The sequence below is a fragment of the Oncorhynchus mykiss genome, chromosome 5 (genome assembly GCF_013265735.2).
Source record: "Oncorhynchus mykiss isolate Arlee chromosome 5, USDA_OmykA_1.1, whole genome shotgun sequence".
Taxonomy (NCBI): Eukaryota; Metazoa; Chordata; class Actinopteri; order Salmoniformes; family Salmonidae; genus Oncorhynchus; species Oncorhynchus mykiss.
Window position 1 is genome coordinate 48880464 of NC_048569.1, and position 25455 is coordinate 48905918.

General features: G+C 43.3%; 1 protein-coding gene across 3 annotated transcripts in view; it reads right to left on the minus strand.

Moving 5' to 3' along the window:
• Positions 1–929: 929 nt before the first annotated feature.
• Positions 930–25455, minus strand: part of notch1 (notch 1) — a 73477-nt gene continuing 48951 nt past the window's right edge. Inside the window, 20 exon segments of one of the 3 annotated variants that reach the window (NM_001135695.1) lie at positions 930–3270; positions 3549–3646; positions 5562–5709; positions 6000–6298; positions 10395–10557; positions 10781–10871; positions 10945–11158; positions 13066–13211; positions 13484–13924; positions 14239–14810; positions 15239–15351; positions 15506–15763; positions 16145–16277; positions 19246–19430; positions 22071–22224; positions 22468–22669; positions 23391–23619; positions 23719–23871; positions 23987–24109; positions 24936–25049. In NM_001135695.1, coding sequence (NP_001129167.1) covers positions 1999–3270; positions 3549–3646; positions 5562–5709; positions 6000–6298; positions 10395–10557; positions 10781–10871; positions 10945–11158; positions 13066–13211; positions 13484–13924; positions 14239–14810; positions 15239–15351; positions 15506–15763; positions 16145–16277; positions 19246–19430; positions 22071–22224; positions 22468–22669; positions 23391–23619; positions 23719–23871; positions 23987–24109; positions 24936–25049 — 5108 coding nt within the window. In that variant the 3' untranslated portion in view covers positions 930–1998. 3 annotated transcript variants of the gene reach the window in all.

Here is a 25455-nt window from a genome sequence, read left to right on the forward strand (position 1 = left end):
CAAAGTATTTTGTGTTTATCTTTATTTATTTGGTCAGGCCAGGGTGTGGCATGGGTTTTTGTATGTGGTGTGTATGTATGGGGATTGTAGCTAGTGGGGTGTTCTAGCTAAGTCTATGGCTGTCTGAAGTGGTTCTCAATCAGAGGCAGGTGTTTATCGTTGTCTCTGATTGGGAACCATATTTAGGCAGCCATATTCTTTGAGTTTGTCGTGGGTGATTGTCCTTAGTGTCCTGATGTCATTGTTCTGTGTTAGGTTACACAAGTATAGGCTGTTTCGGTTTTCGTTAAGTTTATTGTTTTGGTAGTGTTTGTGTTTAGTGTGTCACTTCATTAAACATGGATTGCAATAGACACGCCGCATTTTGGTCCGACTCTCCTTCTCACCAAGAAAACCGTTACAGTACCTAGTAAACTGTGTATGTCCTTTGTCTCTGTGTGTCAGAAACAATAATGCAGTGCATCATAAGGTTATGATTCAACTTGGCACTGCATTATTGTTTCTGACACACAGACATGTAGTCGTATTGATTTCTCTTTTTTCAACCCATTTCCCCCTTACTAGCTCTGACTTAGCTGATAGCTACTTTGAGGAAAAATGTACTTACTATGACTGTGATATGTGATTGTCCCACCTAGCTATCTTAAGATGAATGCACTAACTGTAAGTGACTCTGTTTAAGAGTGTCTGCTAAATGACTAAAATGTAAAGGTAAAATAAAAAATACATTTCATATCTATAGGCTACAATGAGATTTCCTGCATTTATCAAAGTCCCATCAGGTAGCCTGATTTCAGATGTGTCCATGTAAAACAGGATTATTACGGTAACGTTCTAATAAAACCGTTATATTAATCTATTGTGGTTAGTCAATCACATTATTGCGTGAATGTAACCGTTAATAAATAATAAAATGTAATCCATAACTGCAAGCTTAACAGTGCCCTTTATTGAATCAAGAAGATATGACAGGAAATACTTTTTGTTTGCAAACATTGCATGTCCATAGACCATTGAATTACATTTCTTAAAACACTTCTCTGATCTAGTTTATAAATGTGACATAACAGACACCTATACCATGCTCCCCACAAAGCACAGGTGATGTCATCAAACACACAAGAAGAACTACCTCCTTTCTCTCATACACACACAAAAAGCATCCTCGATTTAGAGGATACTCACTGGGAATCTCACCAAAGATGACATTTTTGCCTTCAAAGGAGCAAAATAACAGTGACACACCATTGTAGAATAAGGCATGTGTAAGATGTAATTTTTCTTTAAGTTCTCTCATGTCCTGGATGAACTTACCGTTGCACTTTCAGTTAAAACAGTTTCCCAGTGGGACTCATCTGGTCCCATTCTAATCCCCCAAACTAATTTTTACCGCAAACAACCGTTAAACTGAAAGGGGTGGCATTTTGGTCACACTTTAAGACACAGGTTCGATCATCCATCCTCAGTGTTAAGACTTAATGGATTGTAGTTCAGTAACAAACTTGCTTCAGTTAAAAAAAGATGAGGTTATACATCTAATCAATTAATACTGGAACTTTTACAACAAACATTCCCCTGAAAAATATATTATACAAAACATCATAATGACAATGCACTCCCAAAATAAAACAGTGAAAATTGGTGCACGATCCAGTGATGAGAGCAACATAAGACACCAATAAATAGCCAGTGTTCGCATAGTCAGTAGCCTCTGCGTCACGGTAGATAGACATACTCCTTTCCTGACGCCCTGTCCCCAATCTCCCCGCACACATAGCCCAGGTTCCCTTCCAATTTAAAAAAAGCAGAAATATAAAAGCATCTTCTTTATATCATCATGTCAAAAAAAGTACATAAATAAAAAAAAAGTTATTGTCGTTAGTATAAAAATTGGTAATAAAAAAGGAAAATCTTCAGTCAGGTCCGATGTTCTTGTCCATTGTCCATTTAAAAGTATTTTTTATTTTGTTTTCATATTGACGAGTTCTTCTGTCCACTCTACTTAAACTGGTTAGGGATAAGTCCCATCTGAGAATGCAAACTCATTGGAGGACTGGAGATGCCCTCTGACCAATCAGACATATTGGAATTTGGAGAGGAGCTGGACCATTGGTCAGGGGATCCGGGGGAGGGAGTTAGAAAGGGGTGGTCAGGCACCTGCAGCTGGTGATTGGGTGTGTTGTCTATTGGGCCGGAATAGCTGTGCTGGGAGGGTGGGGTGAGGAACTGTGTGCCGAGAATCTGGGTCTCCTGGGGGAGGATGGTGTGGATGGGGACCGAGCGACCCACCCCGTTGCCCTGCTGCAGGTCCGAGCCGCTCAGCTCGCTGCTCAGGAAACTCTGGCTCAGGACCTGGCCAGCCGTGGTGGAGTTCTGGTGCTGGAGCTGCGGGTTCTGCCGGGAGTGCATCTGCTGCATGAGGTGGGGCGGCGTGCCCAGATGGCTGGTCTGCAGGCCCTGATAGCCCATGATCCGGGACAGGGTGGCAGTGGGGACCCCGCGGAGGGGAGCCATCATACCGTGGGACATGGGAAGGCCTTGGTTAAAGCCACCCTGCTGCCCGAGACCCGGGTGTATCCTGGAGTGCCAATCACACTGTCCTCTTCCCCCAGCTCCATCCATGGCCATAGTGATGGTTCCCTGGCTGCCGGGGCTGGAAACAGGCAGGTGGGACAGGCGGGGAGGGTTCGGGTCAAAGGGCATACGCCCCATGTCCTGCCCCTTGCCCATGCCCATCTGACCCACGTGGCTGTCTCCACTGCCTTGCAGGTGGTTGAAAGACATGGGCGGAGACTGCTGGAATGGCGATGTCATTGGTGGCGACGCCACGTCGGACAGGTACCCGTGGGGCGACTCCAGGGAGTCGACGGGCGAGAGAACGGCTGAGCTGTCCAGCAGACTGCCCTTCCCGTCCAGGGACTTCTTCTTCCGTATCCTCATATCTTTGCCACCATCCTTCCCTCCAGAGCCTGGCTTGCGGACCTTCTTGCCCGGGGCGGTGGGCTTGAGGCTGCCCAGGTATCCGTTGGGGGAGCACAGAGGAGGAGACAGGTTAGTGGCGCTCAGGGTCCCATTATGGAGCCCTGGGCTCCTCACCAGGTTGTATTCATCGAGCAGACGGATGATGTCGTGGTGCATTCGCTCCTGGGCGATGTCCCGGGGCAGCTGGTCCAGGTGGTCGGTGATCTCACGGTTGGCAAAGTGCTCCAGCAGTACCTTGGCTGTCTCATAACTGCCCTCTCTGGCTGCCAGAAAGAGAGGAGTTTCCTCCTAGAGAGACAGCAAACAGTGTGTGAGAAAATTTTGTACAATACTTTATTTTACATTCGATTGTGATTATTCTTTGATCCCTTGAACAATGGTGGCATTTACTGGAATGGCATTGCACCAAAATGAGCGTTTAGTATTTTTTTCCAACATTTCAAAATACACCATTGAGCATACAACAATTACACACATAACTACACAAGTTGGCAAATAGTAGTTTCACTAGTGTGTCAACTAGTGTAATATGTAAGAGCCATGTTTGTGTTATCCATGTTTTTCACCTTATTGTTCTGCATGTCTTTGTTGGCGCCATTCTTCAACAACACCATGGCAGCATCCACGTTGTTGACAGCTGAAGCCCAATGAAGGGCAGATTTACCTGGATAAGAAATTAAAATAAATAAAAGGATGGATCATTTAATGCAAAAGCAAATAACCTGCACATTCTTAGACCATGAGGGCCATAGTCCATGAAGATGGGTCAGCCGGTTGACCTTTTGTGACTAGGGGGCAGTATTTTCATTTTTGGAAAAATAACGTCCCAGTAGTAAACAGGATATTTTGTCAGGACAAGATGCTAGAATATGCATACAATTGACAGCTTAGGATAGAAAACACTCTAAAGTTTCCAAAACTGTAAAAATATTGTCTGTGAGTATAACAGAACTGATGTTGCAGGCAAAAGCCTGAGAAAAATCCAAACAGGAAGGGACTCTTATTTAGAAGACTCTGTGTTCCTATGCGTCCCTATTGAGCAGTGAATGGGCTATCAACCAGATTACTTTTTCTATGGCTTCCCTAATGTGTCTAGCGTCACAATACATAGTTTCAGGCTTTTATTTTGAAAAATGAGCCTGAATGTCAACATTGTGTCAGTGGTCAGCTGAAGTCTCTCATAGTGTTTGGTGCGTAAAGGACAAATGCGGCCATTGTTTCTCTCTCTCCTACTAAGAAGCCACCAGTCCCGGGTTGATATATTATTGAATAGATATTTGAAAAATACCTTGAGGATTGATTATAAACAACGTTTGCCATGTTTCTGTCGATATTATGGAGCTAATTTGGAATATTTTTCGCCGTTTTCGGGACTGCAATTTCCGGGCGATTTCTCAGCCAAACGTGAAGAACAAACGGAGCTATTTCGCCTACAAAAATACAATTTTTGGGAAAAAGGAACATTTGCTATCTAACTGGGAGTCTCATGAGTGAAAACATCTGAAGCTCATCAAAGGTAAACTATTTAATATGATTGCTTTTCTGATTTCCGTGACCAAGTTACCTGCTGCTAGCTGGACAAAATGCTATGCTAGGCTATCGATAAACTTATACAAATGCTTGTCTAGCTTTGGCTGTAAAGCATATTTTGAAAATCTGAGATGACAGGGTGATTAACAAAAGGCTAAGCTGTGTCTCAATATATTTGTGACATTTGTGATTTTCATGAATAGGAACATTTTCTAGGAATATTTATGTCCGTTGCATTATGCTAATTAGTGTCAGATGATGACAATGGTCTCGTTCACGGGATGGGGTGTCACTAGAGGTTAAGGGCAAATCTCAAATTACACCCATTCCCTTAGTACACTGTGTGGGAGATATGATGTGAACAGAACCAAAGTAAATTCAGTGTAACACGGAACCCAAACCGGCTGCGCGCGTGCGCCATGGTGCATAAGTGTATTCCACCAAACGCGATCACGACACGCAGGTTAAAATATTAAAACAAACTCTGAACCAATTATATTAGTTTGGGGACAGGTCGAAAAACAAACATTTATGGCAATTTAGCTAGCTAGCTTGCACTTTCTAGCTAATTTGTCCTATTTAGATAGCTTGCTGTTGTTAGCTATTTGTCCTGGGATATAAACATTGAGTTGTTATTTTACCTGAAACGCACAAGGTCCTCTACTCCACAAATTATTCCACACATAACTGAATCGTTTCTAGTCATTTCTCATCCTTCCAGGCTTTTTCTTCTCTTGACCTTCTATTGAGATTGGCAACTTTCATAAATTAGGTGCATTACCGCCACTGACCTCATCTTCAGTCACCCACGTGGGTATAACCAATGCGGAGATGGCACGTGGGTACCTGCTTCTATAAACCAATGAGGAGATGGGAGAGGCAGGACTTGCAGCGCAATCTGCGTCACAAATAGAACTGACTTCTATTTTAGCCCTTGGCGACGCAGACGTTCGTTGGCGCGCGCAGTGTGGGTGCAATAATTGAATAATATAGATTTCTACATTTATTTTGCAACGCTCGCGTCACAGTGTGGTCAGCCTGTAACCTACCAAAGTCATCGATGGCGTTGGCATCAGCATGGCAGTTGATAAGCTCATCCACCATGCCTTCCACAGCCAATCGGGCAGCCAGGATCAGAGGAGTTGTTCCATCATGCATGCGGGCGTCAAGATCAGTTGCCCGGTTCCGGATCAGAATCTGAACGAAAAGACAGACACCTTTAGTGAACATGTACAGTACAGGCTAAATCTGAGAGCAAAGTCCAAATGCCTAACTGGTAATAGGGAATGCTACATATGGCATCGTGTATATAATAGCATTTTCAATTCACGAAAATGCACCGTTTTGCACATGCTATAGAAAAGCATTTTGATAGTCCACAAATGAAAAGTGGCATATAAAATGAATGTATTTACTATTTCAGAGTAGCACTATGCTAAGTATGTAGCACTACTAGAGTACTGTAGTAGTATAGAGAACTCTGGTACCTGGAAGACTCCCTGTGCGTCTGCAGCGACAGCGGCATGCAGTGGAGTGCGCCCCATGTTGTCCTGGACATTGGCGTCGGCGGTGGACTCCAGCAGTCGCTTGGCGGCGTCGGAACGGGCGTAGCGGGCGGCCAGGTGAAGAGCGGTCTCGCCTGTGCGGTCCGTCTGGTTGTGCAGGTTGGCACCCTGGTAGATGAAGTCAGAGATGATCTCAGCCGAAGGGTCCTCCTCCTCCTCACTGTTCCCCGTCTCCAAGCCTCCTCCGCTGCATGATGCGATCATTAGAGGAGTGAAACCATCTGAGAGATGGGAATTAGATAGAGAGAAAAAACACACATTAGGACAAAGGGCAAATACTGAGTGGCACTCCAGTCTCCCTTTCACCTCACTTAACACCTGATTTACTTAACAATAGGTGGGCATGGGGGTGTGAGCCTTTGCTCTTTTGTTTTAGTTATTGCTCCTCAAGCAAGGGGGGAGGCCAATATCATCACAAATTCCCATCAGACCAACTCATTGAATGCCCTACTCCTTGAAGTTTGCAGTTGTGTCTAACAAACATTATTTTTCTCATAACATATTTATTTACCCTTTAGTGTGTGCACTTTCAATTTATTTATACGTGGGATATCCCATTTTAACAGGATTACATTTTTTTTGTATCACTGGAGGACATCTTTAATGTTACTTCTAAACAAGTCATGTGACAGGGGGGTATGACAGAGACACTATATAGGCCCCCCATATCAGACGTCCTCCAGCTACTCCATCCAAGAGGGGGATATCAACCATTTCCAGGCCCAGGGACATGTACTAGTCTGTGGCGACCTAAATGCCAGAACTGGACAAGAACCTGACACTGTCAGCACACAGGGTGACAAACACCTACCTGGAGGTGACAGCATTCCCTCCCCCACATGCCCCACTTGGCACAACTGCGACAACATAACCAACAAAAACGGGTCACAACTCCTGCAGCTCTGTCGGACGCTGGGTAAGTACAAAGTCAACGGTAGGCTTCAATGGGACTCTTATGGTAGGTACATATATAGCTCATCTCTTGGCAGTAGAACTGTAGACTACTTTATCACTGACCTCAACCCAGAGTCTCTCAGAGCGTTCAGTCAGTCCAGTGACACCTTTATCAGATCACAGCAAAATCACACTCCTTGAACAGAGCTTTGCCCAATCATGAGGCATCAAAGCCAAAGGAACTGAATAATATTAACGAATGCTATAGACGGAAGGAAAATAGTGTAGAAATCTACCAAAAAAACAATTAGGCAATAACAAAATCAATCCCTTCTAGACAACCTGGACAAAATGTTTCGCTGTAATAATGAAGGTGAATACTTGGCAGTAGCAAACCTAAACAGTATATTTGACCTCCCAGCTTCCCTACCAAATCTAAAAATGTCAAGCAGACAACCTAAGAAAATGAACAGCAATGACAAATAGTTTGATGAAGAATACCTAAGAAAGAAATTGAGAAACCTGTCGTCTAACCATAAACATAGAGACCCAGAAAACCTGAGCCTACGCCTTCACTATGGTGGATCACTAAAACGATACAGAAATACACTACGGAAAAAGAAGGAACACCACGTCAGAAATCAGCTCAATGTAATTGAAGAATCCATAGAATCTAACCACTTCTGGGAAAATTGGAAAACTCCAAAACAAACAACAACACGAAGAGTTATCTATCCAAAACAGATAGGTATGGATAAACCACTTCTCCAATCTTTTTGGCTCAATAACAAGGAACAGCCAGCAAAAACATATACATGATCAAATAAAAATCTTAGAATCAACTATTAAAGACTACACTGGATTCTCCAATTACATTGAATGAACTACAGGACAAAAATATACAAACCCTCCAACCCCAAAAGGCCTGTGGGGTTGATGGTATCCTAAATGAAATGATAAAATATACAGACCACAAATTCCAATTGGCTATACTTAAACTCTTTAACATCATCCTCAGCTCTGGCATATTCCACAATATTCGGAACCAGGACTGATCACCCCAATCCACAAAAGTGGAGACAAACTACCGTGGGATATGCATCAACAGCAACCTTGGGAAAATCCTCTGCATTATCATTAACAGCAGACTCGTACATTTCCTCAGCAAAAAATGTACTGAACAAATGTACTGAGCAAATGTCAAATTGGCATTTTACCAAATTACCGTACGACAGACCATGTGTTCACCCTGCACACCCTAATTGACAAACAAACCAAAATAAAGGCAAAGTCACGCAAATGAACAGGGACCCTGGGCATCTTCTTTTGGTGTTTTTCAGTCAGTGGAAAGGCCTCTTCAGTGTCCTAAGTTTTCATAACTGTTTTCATAACATAATTGCCTACCGTCTGTAAGTTGTTAGTGTCTTAACGACTGCTCCACAGGTGCATGTTCATTAATTGTTTATGGTTCATTGAGCAAGCATGGAAAACAGTGTTTAAACCCTTTACAATGAAGATCTGTGAAGTTATTTGGATTTTTACGAATTGTCTTTGAAAGACGGGGTCCTGAAAAAGGGGTGTTTCTTTTTTTGCTGAGTTAATTTCCCTCAGATTACACAGACACACAAAGAATACAACTGGATAAACTCCCATATCTATTGGTTGAAATACCACAGTGTGCCATCACAGCAGCAAGATTTGTGACCTGTTGCCACAAGAAAAGGACAACCAGTGAAGAACAAACACCTTTGTAAATACAACCTATATTTATGTTTATTTATTTTCCCTTTTGTACTTTAACTATTTGCATATCATTACAACACTGTATATATTCAGAATACGACATTTTAAATGTCTTTATTGTTTTGGAACTTTTGAAAGTGTAATGTTTACTGTTAATATTTTTTCTTTCACTTTTGTTAATTATCTATTTCACTTGCTTTGGCAATGTAAACATATGTTTCCCATGCCAATAAATCCCATAAATTGAATTGAAAGACAGAGAGAGAAGAGAGAAAAGGGAGTGAATGTATACAGTACCATTCAAAAGTTTGGACACACCTACTAATTCAAGGGTTTTGAAAAAACACATGGAATCATGTAGTAACCAAAAAAAGTGTTAAACAAATCAAAATCTAATTTATATTTTGAGATTCTTCAAAGAAACCACCCTTTGCCTTGATGACAGAAACCTGGAATGCTTTTCCAACAGTATTGAAGGAGTTCCCACATATGCTGAGCACGTGTTGGCTGCTCTTCCTTCACTCTGCGGTCCAACTCATCCCAAACCATCTCAATTGGGTTGAGGTTGGGTGATTGTGGAGGCCAGGTCATCTGATGAAGCACTCCATCACGGTCCATGGTCAAATAGCCCTTACACAGGCTGGAGGTGTGTTGGGTCATTGTCCTGTTGAAAAACAAATGATAGTCCCACTAAGCGCAAACCAGATGGGATGGCATTTCGCTACAGAATGCTGTGGTAGCCATGCTGGTTAAGTGTGCCTTGAATTCTAAATAAATCACTGACAGTGTCACCAGCAAAGCATCCCCACACCATCACACCTCCTCCTCCATGCTTCACGGTGGGAACTACACATGTGGAGAGATCATCTGTTCACCTACTCTGTGGCTCACAAAGACACGGCGGTTGGAACCAAATATCTCAAATTTGGACTCTAGACCAAAGGACAGATTTCCACAGGTCTAATGTCCATTGATCGTGTTTCTTGGCCCAAGCAAGTCTCTTTTTCTTATTGATGTCCTTTAGTAGTGTTTCTTTGCAGCAATTCAACCATGAAGGCCTGATTGACGCAGTCCCCTCTAAACAGTTGATGTTGAGATGTGTCTGTTACTTGAACTCTGTGAAGCATTTATTTGGGCTGCAATTTCTAAAGCTGGTCACTCCGGTGAACTTATCCTCTGCAGCAGAGGTAACTCTGGGTTTTCCTTTCCTATGCCGGTCCTCATGAGAGCCAGTTTTCATAGCGCTTGATGGATTTTGCAACTGAAATTGAAGAAACTTTAAAAGTTCTTGACAATTTCCGGATTTACTGACCTTCCTGTCTTAAAGTAATGACGGACTGTCATTTCTCTTTGCTTATTTGAGCTGTTCTTGCCATAATATGGACTTGGTATTTAACCAAATAGAGCTATCTGCTGTATTCCACTCCTACCTTGTCACAACCCAACTGATTGGCTCAAACGCATTAAGGAAAGAATTTCCCAAAATGTACTTTTAACAAGACACACCTGTTAATTGAAATGCATTCCAGGTGACTACCCCATAAAACTGGGTGAGAGAATGTTTTCACTATTATTATATAGTAAAAATTAAGAAAAACCCTGGAATGAGTAGATGTGTCCAAACTTTTGACTGGTACTGTATATAGAGATAAAAAAGAGCAGAGGGAGATCCTCACACACCTGGGCCTCGGACATTGACGTCCATGCAGTCATTCTCGATCTCTCCCTGGGGAGGCGTGGGGGCGATGGAAGGGATCCGCAGGTCAGCCGCGTCCAGGTGTTGCTGGGTCCACTGTCTGTGGTCAGTGCGGTCATCTAGGTTCAACACGGCCTGCTCCTCAAACTAACACAGAGACAAACATGGTCAACCAACTATCGTACAAAATATTTTAAAAACACGAATACAGGGCAACACAATCTCTGTGACCACACAATACACATTATGTAGGCAAAGGCAATTATGTGTTTATGTATTTAACATTAATTCAACAATTTCCAGATGTGTACACAATTTTATACATTTAGTGGTAGTACATGGTCTGTGTAGGTTTCAGATGCTCTCTTACCCTAAAGCGTCTCGAGTCTGGCTCCTCCTCTCCCCACAATCCATTCTGGCTGTCGTCCATCAGAGAAATGTCCAAAATGTTCTTCAGTGGCCTGATGGACGTAGAAAAGACAAGTTAGATAGCCACACATGAAAACACACACACGCACGCACGCACGCACATACTTGAGTCCCACAGAGTCCTCTCCTACTGGCTCTCTGCGTTTCTTCTTGCTGGGCTCAGAAACTTTGAAGCCCTCAGGGAACCAGAGCTGTCCGTGCTCCCGTCGGCGTTTACGTGATACCAGCACCCCCAGGCAGATGAAGCCCAGTACAGCCAGCCCCAGGAACACCACGTACATTGGGTATAGCTCAGAGGATGCAGGGGTGGGCTGCACACCTGGGAGAGAGGGGCAGGGAGAGTACAGCATGTCAGAATGGGGACAACTGTTGTACCATGTATGTAATTCTTACAGTTGAAGTCGGAAGTTTACACTTAGGTCGGAGTCATTAAAACTTGTTTTTCAACCAATCCACAAATTTCTTGTTAACAAACTATAGTTTTGGCAAGTGGGTTAGGACATCTACTTTGTGCATGACACAAGTCATTTTTTAAACAATTGTTTCCAGAGATTATTTCACTGTATCACAATTCCAGTGGGTCAGAAGTTTACATACACTAAGTTGACTGTGCCTTTAAACAGCTTGGAAAATTCCAGAAAATGATGTCATGGCTTCAGAAGCTTCTGATAGGCTAATTGACATCATTTGAGTCAATTGGAGGTGTACCTGTGGATGTATTTCAAAGCCTACCTTCAAACTCAGGGCCTCTTTGCTTGACATCATGGGAAAATCAAAGAAAAATAGCCAAGTCCTCAGAATTTTTTGTTGTTGACCTCCACAAGTCTGGTTCATCCTTGGGAGCAATTTCCAAATGCCTGAAGGTACCATGTTCATCTGTACAAACAATATTACGCAAGTATAAACACCATGGAAGCACGCAGCCAACATACCGCTCAGGAAGGAGATGCGTTCTGTCTCCTAGAGATGAACATACTTTGGTGGGAAAAGTGCAAATCAATCCCAGAACAACAGCAAAGGACCTTGTGAAAATGCTGGAGGAAACAGGTACAAAATAATCTATATTTCACAGTAAAACGAGTCCTATATATTGACATAACCTGAAAGGCCGCTCAGCAAGGAAGAAGCCACTGCTTCAAAACCGCCATAAAAAAAGACAGACTACGGTTTGCAACTGCACATGGGGACAAAGATCGTACTTTTTGGAGAAATGTCCTCGGGTCTGATGAAACAAAAATAGAACTGTTTGGCCATAATGACCATCATTATGTTTGGAGGGGGAGGCTTGCAAGCCGAAGAACACCATCCCAACTGTGAAGCACGGTGGTGGTAGCATCATGTTGTGGGGGTGCTTTGCTGCAGGAGGGACTGGTACACTTCACAAAATAGATGGCGTCATGAGAAAGGAAAATGATGTGGATATATTGAAGCAACATCTCAAGACATCAGTCATGAAGTAAAAGCTTGGTCGCAAATGGGTCTTCCAAATGGACAATGACCCCAAGCATACTTCCAAAGTTGTGGCAAAATGGCTTAAGGACAACAAAGTCAAGGTCAATTGGAGTGGCCATCACAAAGCCCTGACCTCAATCCTATAGAAAATGTGTGGGCAGATCTGAAAAAGCGTGTGCGAGCAAGGAGGCCTACAAACCTGACTCAGTTACACCAGCTCTGTCAGGAGGAATGGGCCAAAATTCACCCAACTTATTGTGGGTAGCTTGCGGAAGGCTTCCCGAAACGTTTGACCCAAGTTAAACAATATAAAGGCAATGCTACCAAATACTAATTGAGTGTATGTAAACTTCTGACCACTGGGAATGTGATGAAATAAATAAAAGCTCAAATAAATCACTCTACTATTATTCTGACAATTCACATTCTTAAAATAAAGTGGTGATACTAACACTAAGACAGGGGATTTTTACTATGATTAAATGTCAGGAATTGTGAAAAACTGTGTTTAAAATGTATTTGGCAAAGTTGTATGTAAACTTCCGACTTCAACTGTATGTGCTCTACGTCGGTCTGTGAATATCTGTATATTGGCATGCTGTATGACACACATTTTTCCTAATGGATACATATAAAGTCACCATCATCATCTAAATCACAAGCATTAAAGTAGTTATTAGCCTATTTTCATAATTTCATAGTCATATTTTATGAAGGAGAGACATTTTTTAATGGAGAGTATTTCAGCTTGAGAGACTGTATGTTGGTTCTTACTGGTGACTGCCTCGATGTAAGGAACATTGAGGTTCCCGCTGGAGGCCAGCGCTCCCAGGAACGCGGCGACGTCGGTGGCGCTCTGGAAGCATTCCGTGGACTGCTGGTAGCACTGGCGGTTATCAATCTCCAGGTATACCACCGACCTATCAGAGAAGGGGAGAGTTAATTCAACCAATAATAGGGAAGGAAAGGAAAGGATTCACTTGACCAATCAGGTCAACTTCTGACTCTCCTCTCAAATATCTAATCTAAGGAAAATTCTTTGGAAAGACTCAACAAGTAATGTCTGAGTGAGTGAGCGAGTGAGTGAGCGAGTGAGTGAGCGAGCGACTGTGGGTGCATTCGTGTGTGCATCATTGAATGCGTGTGACTGAGCAATCAATGTATAACAAAATGAACAAGTGTGTGTACCTACCCTTTGACCTGCATGAGGTCCAATTCTCGGCGCTGGCGGGGCAGGTTCACCATGGACCCCACGCTCTCCTTCATCTGACCGAGCATGTTGGCCGGCACGACCGCCCAGTCAGGCCAGCTGTCGGTGGAACGCTTCACGTTGTGCTTGGCCAGCTCCTGCTCGCTGCCATAGTAGGGGAACACCATGGGCTCTCCGTTTGCGTCGCGCCGGAACACCACGTTGGTGTGCAAAACGCTGCTGAGCTCACGGAGGAACGTGGACAAACCATTTTTTAGCTGCTCGGGGGGGATGTGGACCACAAGGACCAGGTGGCCATCAGCTAGCTTCTCGGGCATGTTGTTGGCGCAGTCCAGGCCGTCCCACTCGCACTCTGCGTTGTTACAACCCTGGTCGCAGTGGCCGTCCGCGTAGTGGTCCTTACAGTACTGGTCATACAGCGGGCTGGGGAGATTAACATGGTCAATATTAGGATTAGCACTTAAGTTAACTAAAGACAGAGGACTTGGATGAGGTCGCCATGTAGATAGAAAACTAGGTAGGTTAGAAAAGATTACTTGCATAGGTAGACTTGTAAGGAGTTGGAAGTAGACAATGTTCATTATTCTTACAAACACAACATATCATCCTTCTTACATGGTTTAATATGTTTTAATAATCATCTGAGAGTGAAACAGGTTTGAGACTGCGCATAGTGAGATAGTGAGAGGTTGAGATGGAACACACGATATAGGAATTCGAGCCGGACTGAGACTCACTTGCACTGTCCCTCTTGTCCCTGGCAGTCGAAGCCGTCGTAGAGACACCCAGGGCTTTTGCACTGCTCGTCACACTTCCCATCATTGAAGTACCGCCAGCACTGCAGAGCTGCCGAGCAGTTCTGCCATGGGTCATCGAAGTTGAGCGAGCAGTCGCCACCGTCCCAGCCGCAGGCGTGGTTGTTGCACAGCGAGTCACAGATGTGGTTGCCCGCCCACTCGTCGCACTGCGGGATCTCGCAGCTCACCTCTACCTCGGGTGGTGGTGTGATGTCCCGGCCGAACCCACCGGGAAAGGAGTAATCAAGGATGTGGCAGAGCAGGCCATTGAAGTTGTTCGGGCAGCTGCAGTGGAAGAAGGGTGCATCGGGGGTTCTCTGGCAAGTGCCCCCGTTGTAGCAGTGGTTGACATTGCAGGGGCTGTTCGTGGGAGTCTGGCACTCAGGGCCGGTAAAAGCTGTGGGGCACAAGCAACGAGGGCTCAGGTGGCCAGAGACACAGGTGCCACCATTTCTGCAGTTGAGGCTACCACAGAAGCGTGAGTCGTATTCGCAGGAGGAGCCTGTGTAACCCTGGATAGACAGAGATCGGTGAGATGAGGTTGTACCTTAAAACAGTCTGTTGGTACACACATTTACTTTGCATTGCCAAACCGCTCCCTTTCCACAAAGATATACAAAAAAGAGACTGAAAGTGAATCAAACACATAAATAATGATGCTTAATGAGATTGTGGCTATAAATACATAGGGAACTAGGGGCTGTCCAAATGTCACCCTATTCCCTTTTCTCTATATGGGGAACATGTTGCCATTATGGCCAGGGTGAGGTCCACAGTTTGTTGTCTGGTCAGTGGAGTGTGGCTCAGTTGGTAGAGCAAGGCGCTTGCAATGCCAGGGTTGTAGGTTTGATTTCCACGGGGACCAGTACAAAAATGTAAGCACCCACTACTGCTCTGGATGAGATTGTCTGTTAAATGACTAAAATGTAAATGTGCTCACCGGTGGGCATTTGCAGATGAATCCGTCGGGGTTGTTACTGGCCACTGCACACATTCCTCCGTTCCTACATGGTCTCCCCTTACAGCCATCAAACACCTTGTCACAGCGCTGGCCTGGAGTTGAGAAGAGAAGAGAGAGGGAGAACGATGTGTGTTATTTATGTACATTACAAATGTGTGGACAATGTGTTTTTTGCATTGTTGTGTCAATCGGTCATAAACACAGAATAATCACATTTATTTGAGTTGCGTAGGGTATGGTCAGTACCTGTGTATCCAGTGCGACACTCGCAGCGGTAGCTGTTGGTGAGCTGGACACAGTTGTAGGAGCCTCGCAGGTCGCAGGGGTCCGACAGGCACTCGTTGACGTCACCCTCGCAGCGCTCCCCTACGTAGCCAGCGGGGCACATGCAGTGGTAGCCCCCCACTCTGTCCACACACTGACCCTTGTTGAAACACTTGGGCTCATTGGTCAGAGGGTCTGTCGAGGGGTTGCAGTCATCCAGGTTGATCTCACAGTGAATGCCTGGGGAAAGGGTGGGTTGAGGATTAGCATTCAGGATTAGACCCACCATTTGTATAATATCAAGTGTATGGACCAGGTTTTCCTTGAGTAGGGTTGCACAATTCTGGAAACTTTCAAGACATTTCCAGATTATCTTGAAATCCAGGTTGGAGGACTCCCGGAATCAGGAGGGAATAAGCAGGAAATACGGAAGAACATGATTACATCTAATTCTATGTAATTTAGCATAGAGCTCCACTACTACTGCATGGTTCTACATGACTAATATGCTGCTACTCACTGTTCTGTGCTTGTTTTTCAGTGGTAGACTGTAGACGGATGAAAGCTTCATAGAGATTTTTATGAGATGCCTGGTGTGTGTGTGTGTGTGCTAATGTGTACCTTGTGTTCCTCTGGGACAGGAGCATTTGTAGGTGTTTATGAGGTCGATGCAGGTGCCCCCATGCTGACAGGGCTGAGACAGACATTCGTTGATCTCCTTGGAGCAGTTCACCCCGTGGTACCCAGGAAGACACTGACAGAGACAAACCGGACCAAAACCATTCAAATACCAGAGAAATTAAGTACTATCTTAAACACGATTCAAGATACCCAGCATTGCTCTACTTTCACACTGTTCTAATATCAAGTGTATGGACCAGGTCTCCCTTGAGTAGGGTTGCAAAATTTTGGAAACTTTCAATAAATTCCCAGATTTTCCCAAAATCGTGCGTGGTTGGAGGATTCCGGATTTCCAACCTGGATTTCTGGATAATCTGGGAATTTATTGAAAGTTTCCAGAATTTTGCAACCCTACTCAACGGAGACCCTGGTCCATACACTTGATATTATACAACGGGTGGTTCTAATCTTGAATGCTGATTGATTAAAACCCTATTTCAGCCGGTGTCTGTTCCACAAATTACCACTTGCTAAATCTATGACGTTAAAATGCTTGTCTCATCAGCCCAGCCAGGCAATTTATAAACTTGATATCCACTATAAAAAGCATCTAGACATTATCACACATTTCTTTTAAACCAACATTTTGCTTTCAACAGCAGATATTTGTATAAACATTGCTATCTATCTCTCCAACATTTGCAACACTGTTTCAATATTGAAATTCAATCTCCTGCTGTCCCATAGTAATGAACATGTCGGGGGTCAGGACGAAACAGACAGGAAGACAGCGTTTCTCAGCCATTCAAAATCTGGAATCAGCTGGCATCATTTTTATGGATATATACAAAAATATATATATTGAAAAAAGTAATTTGCAGTCTTTCCAGCTTCAGTTTGAAGTGATTATATTACTGTAGCTTTGTTGTTGGCTAGCTCCTCTGAACAATAGTGTCCTGACAAATGATCACATTTTCTATGTCAGGCGAAATCATGCCTCATTAGCTCATTGTTATGGATGTATCCAAATAAATGTCAATAGAAAACAGCTTAAACAAACGCAAATGCAGCTACTTTGCTGTTATTCTGGCTGCACTTCTGACGTGACTGTAAATTAGCCGTAGTTGGCTAGTTAGCAAATAAGGGATAAGAACGCTGCCAGCCAGTATGGCAATGGAACATTTAGAACGAACGACTGGGCCACGTCCAAAGATACAGAACAAAAAGACTGAACGACTGGGTCGCGTCTCTAGCAACCCTAGATTTGTGTTGGGACAACAGTTGAAGTCGGAAGTTTACATACACCTTAACAAAATACATTTAAACTCCATTTTTTTTAACAATTCCTGATATTTAATCCTAGTAAAAAGTCCCTGTTTTAGGTCAGTTAGGATCACCACTTTATTTTAAGAATGTCAAATGTCAGAATAATACTAAAGAGAATGATTTATTTCAGTTTTTATTTCTTTCATCACATTCCCAGTGGGTCAGAGGTTTACATACATTCAATTAGTATTTGGTAGCACTGCCTTTAAATTGTTTAACTTGGGTCAAATGTTTCAGGTAGCCTTCCACAATAAGTTGTGTGAATTTTGGCCCATTCCTCCTGACAGAGCTGGTGTAACTGAGTCAGGTTTGTAGGCCTCCTTGTTAACACAAGATTTTTCAATTCTGCCCACACATTTTCTATAGGATTGAGGTCAGGGCTTTGTGATGGCCACTCCAATACCTTGACTTTGTTGTCCTTAAACCATTTTGCCACAATTTTGGAAGTATGCTTGGGCTCATTGTCCATTTGGAAGACGCATTTGCAACCAAGCTTTAACTTCCTGACTGATGTCTTGAGATGTTGCTTCAATATATATATCCACATCATTTTCCTTTCTCATGATGACCTCTATTTTGTGAAGTGCACCAATCCTTCCTGCAGCTAAGCACCCCCACAACATGATGTTGCCACCTCCGTGCTTCACGGTTGGGATGGTGTTCTTTGGCTTGCAAGCCTCCCCTTTTTTCCTCCAAACATAACGATGGCCAAACAGTTGTTACTATTTTTGTTTCATCAGAACAGAGGACATTTCTCCAAAAAGTACGATCGTTGTCCCCATGTGCAGTTGCAAACCGTAGTCTGGCTTTTTTTATGGTGGTTTTGGAGCAGTGGCTTCTTCTTTGCTGAGGGGCCTTTCAGGTTATGTCGATATAGGACTCGTTTTACAGTGGATATATATACTTTTGTACCAGTTTCCTCCAGCATCTTCACAAGATCCTTTGCGGTTGTTCAGGGATTGATTTGCAATTTTTGCACCAAAGTACATTCATCTCAAGGAGACAGAATGCGTCTCCTGCCTGAACGGTATGACGGCTGTGTGGTCCCATGGTGTTTATTCTTGCGTGCTATTGTTTGTACAGATGAACGTGGTACCTTCAGGCGTTTGGAAATTGCCCTCAAGAATGAACCAGACTTGTGGAGGTCTACAATTTTTTTTCTGAGGTCTTGGCTGATTTATTTAGATTTTCCCATGATGTCAAGCAAAGAAGCACTGAGTTTGAAGGTAGGCCTTGAAATACATCCACAGGTCCACCTCCAATTAACTAAAATAATGTCAATTAGCCAGAAGCTTGTAAAGCCATGACATAATTTTCTGGAATTTTCCAAGCTGTTTAAAGGCACGTTCAACTTAGTGTATGTAAACTTCCGACCCACTGGAATTGTGATACAGTGAATTCTGTAAACAGTTGTTGGAAAAATGACTTGTGTCATGCAGAAAGTAGATGTCCTAACCGACTTGCCAAACTATAGTTTGTTAACAAGACGTTTTAAAACACGTTTTAATGACTCCAATCTAAGTGTATGTAAACTTCCGACTTCAACTGTATATCTTGTGGAAGGATGAAATAATAACGGTTTTATCTTGAATTTTGACACCCTACCACCCTTGATAGAAAGAGAGATTATACTGTAGCACACCAAGTGGCGGAGCTGTCGTTTTTGTTGTGCATGGAATTACGGAGTGGGCATTTAACTGTATAAATTAATGATAACAAATGAATAATAATTTATGTTTGTGTTGATTCAGATGTGCTAGCTAGAGCATATATACCTCACAACTGTACCCTCCCAGGTAGTCTGTGCAGGTGGCACCGTTCTGGCAAGGGTTGGGGGAGCACTCGTCCACCTGTTCCTGGCAGTAGCTGCCCATGTAGCCCGCCTGGCAGCGGCAGTAGTGGGTGTTGCCAGCATCCAGACACTGGCCCGAGTTACGACACAGGTGAGCCACCTCCACACCTTCAGACAAGAGAGGGGGTGGGGGGGGGATATTAGCTATACAGTAACATATATACACTCACACAGCATACAAAAACACACACAAACATGCTCTTACCATCCCCTAACCATCCTGTATTGGTAAATTTTACATGCAAAATTGGATCTTTGTCTGCTTGGCCTAGAGATGGTCATACAGTGTGTGCTCAGAACAATTTGTGCTCTGTCTCGCCTAAATTAACGGTCTAATAGTTACAAATGTCTTCAGAAAGTATTCATACTCCTTGACCTATTCCACATTTTGTTGTGTGAATAAAAAAGTATATATATATATATATATATATATATATATATATATATTTTATATACATATATACAGTGCCTTGCGAAAGTATTCGGCCCCCTTGAACTTTGCAACCTTTTGCCACATTTCAGGCTTCAAACATAAAGATATAAAACTGTATTTTTTTGTGAAGAATCAACAACAAGTGGGACACAATCATGAAGTGGAACGACATTTATTGGATATTTCAAACTTTCTTAACAAATCAAAAACTGAAAAATTGGGCGTGCAAAATTATTCAGCCCCTTTACTTTCAGTGCAGCAAACTCTCTCCAGAAGTTCAGTGAGGATCTCTGAATGATCCAATGTTGACCTAAATGACTAATGATGATAAATACAATCCACCTGTGTGTAATCAAGTCTCCGTATAAATGCACCTGCACTGTGATAGTCTCAGAGGTCTGTTAAAAGCGCAGAAAGCATCATGAAGAACAAGGAACACACCAGGCAGGTCCGAGATACTGTTGTGAAGAAGTTTAAAGCCGGATTTGGATACAAAAATATTTCCCAAGCTTTAAACATCCCAAGGAGCACTGTGCAAGCGATAATATTGAAATGGAAGGAGTATCAGACCACTGCAAATCTACCAAGACCTGGCCGTCCCTCTAAACTTTCAGCTCATACAAGGAGAAGACTGATCAGAGATGCAGCCAAGAGGCCCATGATCACTCTGGATGAACTGCAGAGATCTACAGCTGAGGTGGGAGACTCTGTCCATAGGACAACAATCAGTCGTATATTGGACAAATCTGGCCTTTATGGAAGAGTGGCAAGAAGAAAGCCATTTCTTAAAGACATCCATAAAAAGTGTCGTTTAAAGTTTACCACAAGCCACCTGGGAGACACACCAAACATGTGGAAGAAGGTGCTCTGGTCAGATGAAACCAAAATTGAACTTTTTGGCAACAATGCAAAACGTTATGTTTGGCGTAAAAGCAACACAGCTCATCACCCTGAACACACCATCCCCACTGTCAAACATGGTGGTGGCAGCATCATGGTTTGGGCCTGATTTTCTTCAGCAGGGACAGGGAAGATGGTTAAAATTGATGGGAAAATTTGGGGAGCCAAATACAGGACCATTCTGGAAGAAAACCTGATGGAGTCTGCAAAAGACCTGAGACTGGGACGGAGATTTGTCTTCAAAAAAGACAATGATCCAAAACATAAAGCAAAATCTACAATGGAATGGTTCAAAAATAAACATATCCAGGTGTTAGAATGGCCAAGTCAAAGTCCAGACCTGAATCCAATCGAGAATCTGTGGAAAGAACTGAAAACTGCTGTTCACAAATGCTCTCCATCCAACCTCACTGAGCTCGAGCTGTTTTGCAAGGAGGAATGGGAAAAAATGTCAGTCTCTCGATGTGCAAAACTGATAGAGACATACCCCAAGCGACTTACAGCTGTAATCGCAGAAAAAGGTGGCGCTACAAAGTATTAACTTAAGGGGGCTGAATAATTTTGCACGCCCAATTTTTCAGTTTTTGATTTGTTAAAAAAGTTTGAAATATCCAATAAATGTCGTTCCACTTCATGATTGTGTCCCACTTCTTGTTGATTCTTCACAAAAAAATACAGTTTTATATCTTTATGTTTGAAGCCTGAAATGTTGCAAAAGGTCGCAAAGTTCAAGGGGGCCGAATACTTTCGCAAGGCACACACACACACACACACACACACACACACACACACACACACACATACATATTGTTGCAGTATTACCTTAGTGCCTTGTTGCAAAAACAGGATGCATGTTTTGGAATATTTGTATTCTGTACAGGCTTCCTTCTTTTCACTCTGTCAATTGGGTTAGTATTGTGGAGTAACTACAATGTTGTTGATCCATCCTCAGTTTTCTCCTATCGCAGCAATTAAACTCTGTTTTAAAGTTACCATTGGTCTCAAGTTAAAATGCCTGAGCAGTTTCCTTCCACTCTGGCAACTGAGTTAGGAATGACGCCTATATATTTGTCGTAACTGGGTGTAATTGATACACCATCCAAAGTGTAATTCATATCTTCACCATGCTCAAAGGTATATTTAGTGTCTGCTTTATTTTTTCTTTTTTTTAACCCATCTACCAATAGGTACTGTTTCTTGCGAGGCATTGGAAAACCTTCCTGCTCTTTGTGGTTGAATCTGAGGGACCTTACAGATTTGTGAGTATTGTGTCTAGGCCAGTAACCAACAATCTTAATTTAATCAATTTAAAATTCTGTCTAACACAACAACAACAAAAAAGTCAGGGGAAATTAATATTTTCTGAAGGCACTGTATAATTTGAATTGTTTTTACTCTGTGTGCTTAATGTTCACCTTGCTGTTTGGCAGCCACCTCGCAGGAGACACTGGGGACGTCACAGTAGAGGCCGGTCCATCCCGTCTGACACTGACAGGTGTACGAGGAGCCCTGCTGCCAACATGAGCCTCCATTCTTACAGGGAGATGAGTCACACCACCGCACCAGGTTCTGCAAGCAGAGCAGGAACACAGTAACACACAAATAAACCCATGCGTAACACACACACACACACTCGCTGTTGAGTGAACTACCACTATTACGTCTCAGTTGTTTCAAAGATGTTTTTTTAAATTATATCAATAGAAATAGAGGGAAAATAATTATATACAAACACACACATAGAATTCCATGAAGCTCTGAAAATCAAATGCACTCAGGAGATAGTCGAGATGGCTGCCGCTCTGCCCATACCTGGCAGTTGACTCCAGTGTAGCCATGAGAGCAGGTACACTTGTAGGTGCCGTAGCTGTCCAGACAGGTGCCACCATTGAGGCAGGGCTTGGAGTCACACTCATTGATGTCGTGCTGGCAGTAGCTGCCTGTGAAGCCTGGCAGACACAGGCAGGTGAAGGTATTGATGCCATCCACGCAGGTGCCACCGTTGAAGCAAGAGCTAGAGAAGAAACACCACAACGGAAGAGTTGAGACGTATAGTAACCAGAAGTATTGTAACCAAATGAGAAGTATAGTAACCAAATGAGTTAAAGGGATGTTAAAAGGATAGTTCACTTTTTATTTTTATTTTATTTTATTTACTTTAGCTTATTTTACATTTCTGTTGTTTCTTCCAATCTGTTTTTATTAGCTGGTTATTTAGCAACATCCAGAATAATCTGGTCAGTATTTTACTAATACATTTTTTTATTTAACCGTTATTTAAATAGGCAAGTCAGTTAAGAACAAATTATTATTTACAATGATGGCCTAGGAACAGTGGGTTAACTCCCACGTTCAGGGGCAGAACGACATGTTACTTGCCCAACGCTCTAACCACTAGGCTACCTGCCGCCCCGAGCTTGAATCAAGCAATGTGGAAAGGGATTGTTTCAAAAGCATTTTACGTTTACATTTGAGTAATTTAGTAGATATTATTATCCAGAGACACTTAACAATTAGTGCATTCATCTAAAGATAGCTGGGCGAGACAACCACATCAGTCATAGAAATGAGGTTTTCCCTCAAAGTAGTTCAGCAAATTCAGCACTAGTAGGAAAAGACATGGGATGTATTTAAGATACTCTGAAGAGGTATGGTTTCTTGCAAAAATGGGTATTTTTCTCCGTCCTTTTGAATTGCCACTAACGAAAACACAGTATGTGAACTGCTCTCTGTACCTCTCTGTGCAGTCGGGGGTGTTATTCTCGCAGTTGATGCCACTGAAACCAGGTTGACAGGTGCAGGTGTAGGAGTTGACACAGTCGGTGCAGTTGGCCCCATTCTTACACGGGTTGCTCTCGCACTCATTAATGTCATGCTCACACCTGCCACCACGGAACCCTGGCAGACAAGTGCACACAAAGCTGTCCACTCCATCTCTGCACAGACCTCCATTACTGCAGGGGTCTAGAAAGAGAAAGCGAGAGAGATATGTATCAGGTAAGTGATAGTTGGGCCAAGTTCACTTTACAAGACAGAGCGAAGAGTTTATGTTTAGTTCCTTACTGGGCTTGCAGTTGTTGATGTCCGTCTCACACTTCTGGCCGGTGTAGCCCGGACGGCAGCTGCATCGGTAGCTGCCCACCATGTTGTGGCATGTGGCGCCGCTGCGGCAAGGACTTTTCACACATTCGTTGATATCTATCTCGCATGTTTGACCTGAGAGAAGAGGGGGGCAGTCAGTCTCTCAAAAAACACCCTCTATTGGATGGATAGGTGGACAGATGGAGGAATAAACAGAACAGATGGATGGAGGAAGATATGAGTAGTTTACCTTGCCATCCCTCTGGACAGAGGCAGGAGAAGCTCTGGTAGTCCTCTGACTCATGACACACTCCACCGTTCTTACAGGGCTGCATGGGGCTGCATGGGGCCAGCAGTGTCTCACACATCTCACCTGGTAGGGATAGGAACACAACACACACCTCAAACAAATGCCCTCAAGTGCTACAGGGAACCCATCACAGATCATTAATCGGTCTGTACGCTTTTTGAGTAAGAGCCGTGAATGTTTGTTCCGTTCATACATGTTTCGTTCATGTTACATTTTTATTTCACTCTCCACTTCCCTTTTGCAGTTGGACAACTTTGGAGAAGTACTACATCACAATTCAATGCTTTTAAACTCTGACTTCTTCAAAGTTGTCTTACAGCGAAATGGAAATGGCTGCATTGTATGATATTTCCCTTTTTTACCCCCCCCCCCCCCCCCCCGAAGAGTGGCATCAGTTTTTAAAGCCCACTTTTCCGTCCACCTCCCTATCCATCTCCACAGTAACCAGAGGCCAGGCAGGAAGCTGCTTCCTGTTTCCTGCTATTGTTTAGCCCAGAGACAGGAAGAGGAAGTGGCCACGGGCTCCAGTTCCTTGTCCTCACGGTCTATAGCATGTTATTCACACACACACACACACACACACACACACACACACACACACACACACACACGGTAGACAGGGTGGATTTTTCCACAAACGATAGAGAGGAACAAATTATAAGGCCTGTTTCCACACAGTTAGTGGGCATTAGTCAACCTATTTTTTTTCTGAAATAACACTAAAAGTCTGCGAGAAATGTCTTTTTATACCATTGTTCAAGAAGTCTTCTATTCTGGAGCCCTACAGGGCTTTCTGAGTAGAGGGCCAAACCAAAACCAGAGCCATAAGTCTACTGTACACATCTCTTTAGGCCTATATGGTTCCGGGAAAATCAATACGTTCTCATACCAGTATAGGGCAGTAAGCAGTTGCACTTGTAGCCGGCCACATCGTCAATGCAGGTGCCCTGGTTCAGGCAGGGGTTGGAGGCACACTCGTTGATGTTAGTTTGGCAGTTAGGTCCTAAGGCATGGCCGGGGATTAGAGAACACACATGGGTTAGAGTCGCAGATTTACTAGGGATGATATCCACCACACACAAACTCAGAGTTGCGTCATTGAGAGGGTTTTTATTTATTTATTTATTTATTTATTTATATTCAACTAGGCATGTCAGTTTAGAACAAATTCCTATTTACAATGACGGCCTACCAAAAAACCGCCTGCGGGGACAGGGGCAGGAATATAAAAAATAAATAAAAATATAGGACAAAACACACATCACGACAAGAGAGACACTACATAAAGAGAGACCTAAGACAACAACATAGCATGGTAGCAACACATGACAACACAGCATGGCAGCAGCACAAAACATGATACAAACATTATTGGGCACAAACAACAGCACAAAGGGCAAGAAGGTAGA